General features: G+C 38.8%; 1 protein-coding gene across 1 annotated transcript in view; it reads left to right on the plus strand.

Annotated features, from left to right (window-relative positions):
* Positions 1–5,883: 5,883 nt before the first annotated feature.
* LOC119584729 overlaps positions 5,884–8,584 on the plus strand; it is a 7,738-nt gene continuing 5,037 nt past the window's right edge. The window contains 2 exon segments of the mRNA XM_037933394.1: positions 5,884–5,962; positions 6,282–6,614. Coding sequence (XP_037789322.1) covers positions 5,884–5,962; positions 6,282–6,614 — 412 coding nt within the window.

The raw sequence follows: 8,584 nt of genomic DNA on the forward strand, positions 1-8,584 counted from the left end.
TAAATCTCTCCTATATATCTACTAATTCTCTCTATTTATATCTCTATGTGTGTGGGTGGTGCGTGGTGTGTGTGTGTGTGTGTTGTGTGTGTGTGTGTGTGTGTTGTGTGTGTTGTTTGTGTGTGTGTGTGTTGTGTGTGTGGTGTGGGCGTTGTGTTTGGGCTTGCGTGTGTATATATATCTCTCTCATCTATATATCTATTATATCTATATTACATATAGATCTCCTCTCTTATATATCTCAATATTATATCATTTATTTAATTATATTTTTACATATACCCTCCCTCCGTCCCAGTCCCTCTTCTATATATACTATATATATTATACAGTACTCTATATATCTCTTACTCTCTGATATATATATACCCAATCGATAACTATAGCCACCCCTATATATCTCTCTATCTCTATATCTCTATCTATATATCTATATATATATCTGTACTGTACATTTATGGTATAGTATATATATGAATATCCACACACCCCCACCACCAGAGCACACACACACACACCCCCACACAGAAACACTACACACACATACCACAACCCCCATCCCCCGCCCACACACCCCAACACCCACCACCCATCCATACACACCCACACAAACCAAATCCCCACACCCCCTAACACACACACACCCCCACCCCCAACCCACCCACACCCACACACACACCCCCACAGTCACACACACACACACACCCACACAAAACCACACCACAGACATACATACCACCCACACACAAAACAAACCCACCCCCCACACAACACCCCCCAAAAACCCACAAAACCCGCAGACCCCACACACAACCACACACAAACCAAACACACACAACCATAATATATGATGTATATAAAAGAAAAATTTATTGAGGGGAGGGGAGAAAAAGGGGAGGAAGAGAGAGGTTTGATTTTAAAAAGTGTTGGGTTTTTGTTCTTTATGTTAGAAAATGGATGAGAAAAGTTTTAATTATTTTTGCCATTTGGGATCTCCAACCCCTTTTTTTTATTTTTTTTTTTTATATAATCTATTTTTTTTTTTTTTTTTTTGTTGTTGTAAATATTTCCCCTTTTTTGTGGATTATATTAAAAAATCCTGTGCTTTTTTAAAAAAATTTCCCTATCGAAAAAGTGGAAAAACTCGCTTTTTTATTTCCTGTTTTTTTTGGCGATTAGACGGAAATAAGATCTAATTTAGATTCTTTTAATCTGAAAATAATTGAAAAAAACGAGAATAATAAAATTTTTCCAAAAAAAATTAATAATAATAATAAAGAAAAATTAATAAAAATAAAAATAATAATAATAATAAAAACCCCCAGCCCAAGAAGAAACCGGGTTGGCGTCCGGGGGGGGTTGTCTTCTCTGGGTGGGGGGACTTTTTGGGCCTGGCTGGGGGCCCCCCCTGGTGATGGTGTCACGAGGGGAATACTACCGGGGGGGACCCAGAAATCCCCGTTGGTGGCTGGCGCGGGATATCCAACCTTAGCAGGGGGGCAAATTTTCCCCCTATTCTCGGGTGAAGCAGGAGATGGATCATGCCCATCCCCCTTCGCGCGGATCAAAAAGGGGCGCGTCCCCAGGGAAAGACTCCCTGGGTCAAAAAGTATCTCTGGTCTACCTCTTCCATTAGTCAAATCCGCCAGTCCGGGCCCCGGGATACTCCCACCCCGGGCCCTGCATTTAACCTCTATACTAAATCAAAAAAAAACAAGACTTAAATGGGGCAAGGAAGAGTATCGAAGTTCTTATTTTTTTACTATCACTCGAAATCGGGAAACAATAATACTGTGACAGCTATAATACTTAAAATAAAATGAAAAATGCAAATGCTTGCTATTTTTTTGGGGGTGCCCTCAAACTTTAAACCCCCCAGGGCGCTGGTATGACCCGGGGTTTGATTTTAATTGCAAATCTAAAAAAAATAATAATAATCATTTTATTATTTTCATTATTATTATCATTTCTTATAATTATCTTATTTTTATCATTATTTTATCATTATTATTATCATTAAAATTTTCATTATTTTTATCATTTTTATTATCATTATTTTATCATTATTATTTTCATTATTATTTCATTATACATTATTCTTATCATTATTATTATCTAATTTTTATTATTATTGTTGTTTTTATTTTATTATTGTTATTATCATTATTACTTCCTTATTATGTTATTACAAAAAAAATTGCATTTCCCTTTAAACAACAAAATAATAATGTTTTGGGATCTGACAAAAAATATAAAATCTGAAAATAGTCAAAATTTTTCCAAAAATTTTTCTTCTTAAAAAATTATATATTGTATTATATATATATATATACTATATATTAAAAATTATATATTATTATATAATATATATTATTATAATATATATATATTATAATATTTATTTTTATATATATTTAATAATATATTATATATATAATATTATATATTTTTAATATCCCAAATATACACACAAATGGTTGTGTTATAAAATTATATATATCCTATATTATATTTTATAATATATAATATATTATATATATATATATATATATATATATATATATATAAATGTGCGGTTTTGGTCTGTATTTTAACAAATATATATAATCACACATTTTATTTATATATTTTTATATATACTTACATATGTGTGGCGGGTGCTTCACCGCATGGTGATGTAAGCGATGGTGTGGTACCTAGATATGTTAAAATATATAATATTAATTATTATATATAATTTTATATAAAAATTATATATTTAAATATATTGTTAAAAATTATATATATGTAATATTTAAAATATATATTTTATTATATAAAATTTAAATTTTATATTACCCAATATATATATAAATATATATTTTATATAAATATAATATATAATATTATTTTAAATTTTTATATTATATAATTATATTTATATATATTATTATATATATTTGTGTGTATATATATAATCTAATATAATTTTATAAAATTATTATTTTTTATATATTTTATATATATATATATAAATTTTGGGGTGCTGTCTGTATTTATTAAAAATTAATATATACACCATTTTTATATATATATATTTATATATATCCTAATTATGGGGCTGGGTGCTTCACGCGCATGGTGATGTAAGCGAGGGTGGGGTAGCCTAATAGTGTTAAGTGCTTGCATGCCTTCTCGTTTGCGTTTTTCCACCCCGGGCTACTCGGCAAAAAGGAGAGCTTTTGCTAATATCTCCTCCCGGCACAGCCCTCCATCATAAAGACTTCTGCAGTGCCTTCTGGGCCACCCATTGTACTGGGCCCTTGCGGGCCCGCTAAAACGTGGGGGCGTCGGAGCACCAGGAGGCCCCCCAGGTCAGACTATGGCCCCCGGGTGTGGACCGCTCTGGCCTGTACCAACCCCCGCCCCCCCACCACCCTGGGGGTAAAAGGGGCAGCTCGGGGGGGGTGGGCCCTTTCCCCCCTCCCCCAAAAGACCCTCGGCAACTCTCGGATAATGGGAAAAGCTGGGGGGGGGGGTGTTTTCCCTCCCCCCGCAAGTAAGGGGGCCCGTGGGTCCCCTGGGAAGGCAAAAAGTCGGGGTGCGGATTTGGAAAAAGTTATCATCCCGTCTGCACCCGGCACGCCAAACCCCCATGAAGCCCTCGGGAACCCCCGCGGTGGGGGTCCCCCAGCCTCCACCCCCTTTATTTGGGCCCTCTGTCGCGGGGGCGGGAGAGGTGGGATGCACCTGAGTGACCAGCCCGAGGCTTATCTCAGGCGTGTTTTCTTGGTAGGCGCTTGGAACACCGGGTCCTTGCGGTAGGATGAATGTTACCTCTGCTATCACCGGATTATGCAACACACTGGGAGTTGTGTGGCTGGCTGAGCCGCGCTCAAGTCATAAGGTCGAGAAGCACCTGGGGTAGCATGCAACGATCGTGTGTGGGAGCGGGGAGTACACGCACCATATTCGTACTGAAGGTTGGGCCCGCACGATAGGTCGACGACCTCCGGTGATCGCCATAGGCCTCTCCAAGTTGACTTCAGCCCTCCGTGAGTTGAGTGTACAGCGACCGTGGTTTTGATGGAGGGTGCTAATTTATGGCATTGAACTCACAGCATAGGCATTTTTGGTCTTCATGTCTCTTATTGCTGTATAAGCTCCTACAGTATGTAGATAATACATTGATGTGAAAGAGGTTCTCTAAACGCCAATACTCGCATTGTGTGGTCATGACGATTGCCCCCGGCAAACGATACATATCGCATTGTTCTGGTGACTTCAATAATGCGGTCATCCGGCTGTGACTGAGCTGCTACGAGAATGTCTTCGCCACCACATGGGCTCGGGAACTGATCCACCTGCAGAAGACTAGAATACTCTTTCTCCGGACTTTTGCTACATAAAGATCCCCCAGAAATGATTGAATCTCATGGCTCCCTGTAAGCCCAGGCCCACCCCGCTACCAACCCACATCGCTGGACTTATTCAGCGTCACCGTCAGTACAGGCGGCCAAGGTGATCGACCACATTCTCGACGATTCACAGAACTCAACAACTTGACGGACCCAGTGCTCTGATGGGATCCAATTGGCGTACACATCAAGGGACAAGGACAGAATTCCATCTCCCTGGAGACATTAGACGTGGCAACACGTGTGAATCGTGTAAGTCAAAGTCGGCTGAGTGGAATCAAATCTTGGGTCGTTCCATGTGCGTAGTCACGCCCTGACACTACTGCTGAGTAGGGCCTAGGAAAAGTTTTCAGCAGGAATCTTGCTGTAGACAATCGAAAGGCCATTTCTGATAAATGACCTTCGACCTTATGCCTCAAGCCCTGAGAAACACTGTAACTCTAAGCCCCCTCACAGATGACTAGGTGCAGTCCGATCAGCGGAATGGACTGATCACTCGATCATGTGTGGGGTTCGTGAACGTTGGGCTGAGTAGTTATGAACAGTTTGTCGCAGTTGTACAGTTAGCTTGGATGCAAGCGATGCTCAATTCCTCCTCCCTACACAGGTTAGGCTGGCGATTTCAAGCTGAGCAGAGAGGGAAAGATGCAGGCATTTGTGATATCCCTGCTGAATACTGGCTAAAGCGTGGGGAATGACCCTATGGCTCGGCGCCTACATAACAGTCCTGACTGGCCATTTGGCAGTCTGGGTACATTCCCCTTGACCTGCTAGAAGGGCTGGTCCATCCCTCTCTGGAAGAGAAAAGGGATCGTTGGGATTGTAGCAACACCGTGCATTACAACACTGCTCACATACACAGGCAATGTTCACCGCCCAAAAATTCTATCTGAAACGGATCCACAAACTCACCTAACATGAGCAATCTCAGAGACCGGAGCAGTCTGGAATTACTACTCCTGGCAATCCACGATTAGACCGTAACTAGCCGGCTTCGAGTAATTATGGAACGCAGTCGTTGAGTTGGTCGTGGGGGTGCTTGCGAGCTAGCTCGACCTGCAAGAAGGCGTTTGGCTGTCAGTACATCGGGAATCGCTATGTACAGAGGATCCTGAGGTCTCAGGGGAATTCCGACACGTGTCGAGTATTGGCCGAATGAGCAAGCTCTTGTACTGTTACTAACTAAAAGGTTCTGTAAAGTGTGGTGGGGGTATGTCGAATTTCTTCCTAGTAATTACATGGGGTGAGGCAAGGCTGGTGTCCCCCTTGCCATACACTTTTCAACACCTGTTATAGGACTGGAATATGTGACAAGCTACTAGCCAGTCAGTCAGTGCGTGTGGCAAGACACTAGCAATATTAAGGTCTCAGACCTTGCTTTGCCGACGCTGTGCCATCCTAATCTGCGTTTGTGGCTGCTATTCTGACATTTATCAAAGAGTGGTAAGCCCTAAGGCCTAGAGGTCTCCTGGACTCAAACTGACCAATGAGTCAGGGACCTTGTGGCCTGTTAGGGGAACCTTTACTACAGCTCGATCCATGCTTGCGCGGCAAGGACGTTGAAGGTACTCTGAAAGTTTTACTACCTTGGGATATGGTATTCCATATCTCTGGTGTTGTCAGACCATACTAAAGTCGTATGGTTGGTCTAGCAACAAGAGCCATGAATTCGTGATCCACAAGAGCGCGTTGAGATGTTGTGTACTTAGGCAGTAAGGAGCGCGAAGCTGAGGTGGTCTTCAAGGCTTGATACGTCCATTTTTATTGTGTCTATGAGGAAGCGAACACTCGTGTATCCAGTGATGTACTGTCATCGCGTGTGCTCGCCTTGATGCCCTTGTTGTTAACAGATGTGTCCCTGCAGCTGATCATGGGGTTAAGCAGTGTGGCACGAACCACGTGTCAAACCAGGCGGGTTACACCGTGAGACTGTCCATGGAACCTCTTACTTGCTAATCTGGATTGCCAACTATGTTCCGCCACCTAACATCGCCTCCTCTTGTACGACCCTTGCCCCTCAGGGTCTGTCTCTCTGCGAGACAAACCTGGGTGTGAAGGAGACACTGTGGGAACCTACGGAGATCATGGCTTGGGTACGAGCTCTGTGTGCAGCCTGGGTCGCGAGGAATAGAGATGGCCCTTGGTGCACTGCCCTGTCAAGACCTGCCTCTCGCCTCCGTAGGGAGTCCTCGCGTTGGCTGGAACGCGTGATAGGTGGTACGGCCATGCGCCCCCGTCGGCGGTTAGCCGCTTGATGATGATGACTATTATATATAGATATATATATATACTTATATATATATATATTTATATAAAATATATATGAGCCGTGTATATATAATATGTATATATATATATGTAATGTCAGATATATAACACACACACACACCCACACACACACACACCCCCGGGGAAACGCCAACTCCAAAAACCAAACCCCCCCACCCACAAAACAAAAAAAAAAAAAAAAAAAAAAAAAAAAAAAAAAAAACACAAAAAAAAAACACACACACAAACACACAAAACACACACAACAAAAACCACACACAACACAAAACACACACACACACAAACCAACACCCAAAACAAAAACACACACACACCACCACACCAACACAAACACAACACACAAAACAAAAAAACACACACACACAAAACCCACAAAAAACAAACACCCACACAAACAAAAAAAAAAAAAAAAATATTATATATAAAAATTATATATAATATAATATATATAATAATTAAAAATGTAGATAATAGAAGATGAAGAATAATAAATAATAGATAGTAGAAAAATAATATAAAAGTATAGATATAGATATTTTGATAAAATAGATAAGGGTATATATAGGGAGAATAGATTTTAAAATAAAGATAGATAGAAGATAGAAAAAAGTATATATTATTATATAAGATATGAATAGATAAAGATAATAGATAGAGAATAATATCGTATTGTAGTAGAGAAACTTAAGCTGGGGTTGTTTTCTGCTTGCTGCTGGTTTAGTTGTTTTTACGCCTGTTTTACTGTTTGTTTACCTATTTTTCACATTTTATTGTTGCATATTGAATGTTTTTTAAACTCGTTAATTTTATTGTTTGAGGTTTACTTCAGTTTACACAGTTGTTTGTATTTTTGCTGTTTGGGCTTATTTAAACACCTCGGTATGTAAAGGCGTGCCCTTCGAAATTGCATTTTCCTGCGGACTGCCACCTTCGATAGATGGCATCCGTCGAACCCACATACCGCTCTACTCTTCGAGTGGGTATTTTTTTGGTTAGCGCCACGGACCCCGTTGGTGTAGTACTGAGGCAGGTCGCAGGATTTTTCGGCTTTTTTTTTTTTTTGGGTTCTGCTCATGATCCACCCACGTAATCTCCGAGGTGCAAGTTAAGTATTAAAGTATTACTGATATTTTTAAAGCACCTTCTTAACTGGCACGGGAATATACTTACTTAACAACATTATGGTATGTGTGACTGAAGGTTTTGTATTTCCGGCCTTGCTAGTTTTTATTTGTCCATTTTGTGGCAGTCCATTTTCAACTGTTTTATTAATATCAAATAATGTTTTGTGTATTAAATGTTTTAGTTACCTGCACAGTGATACCTCCCGTATTTTTCTAACTAATATAAGTTTTAAATAATTTGATAAAGGTACTGTTTTGTAAGGTAAGGGTTTTAAACATTATTGGGCATACAATATAATTAGTATATATAATCCCAAAAGTCGAAAAGTGGCAAAATCTCGCTTTTTATTCCTGATGATTTTGGCAATTATTACGGAAATAAAGATACTAATTATTAGAATTATATTAATCATGACAATAATGATGATAAAAATGAGAATAATCAGAATAAAAAAAATATATATATATATTATCATTACTATTATCATTATTATTATCATTATTATTATTATCATTATTATTATTATCATTATCATTATTATTATCATTATCATTATATTATCATGATTATTATTATTATTATTATATTATTATTATTATTATTGTTGTTGTTGTTGTTGTTGTTGTTGTTGTTGTTATTATCATTATTACTTCCATTATGAGTATTATTACAAAAAAATGCATTATAACTGTAATAACAACAATAATAATGATAATGTATTGATCATGACAATAATGATGAGAAATCTTAGAATAGTCAGAATTTTCATAAAA

Source organism: Penaeus monodon, chromosome 18 (assembly GCF_015228065.2).
Source record: "Penaeus monodon isolate SGIC_2016 chromosome 18, NSTDA_Pmon_1, whole genome shotgun sequence".
NCBI lineage: Eukaryota > Metazoa > Arthropoda > Malacostraca > Decapoda > Penaeidae > Penaeus > Penaeus monodon.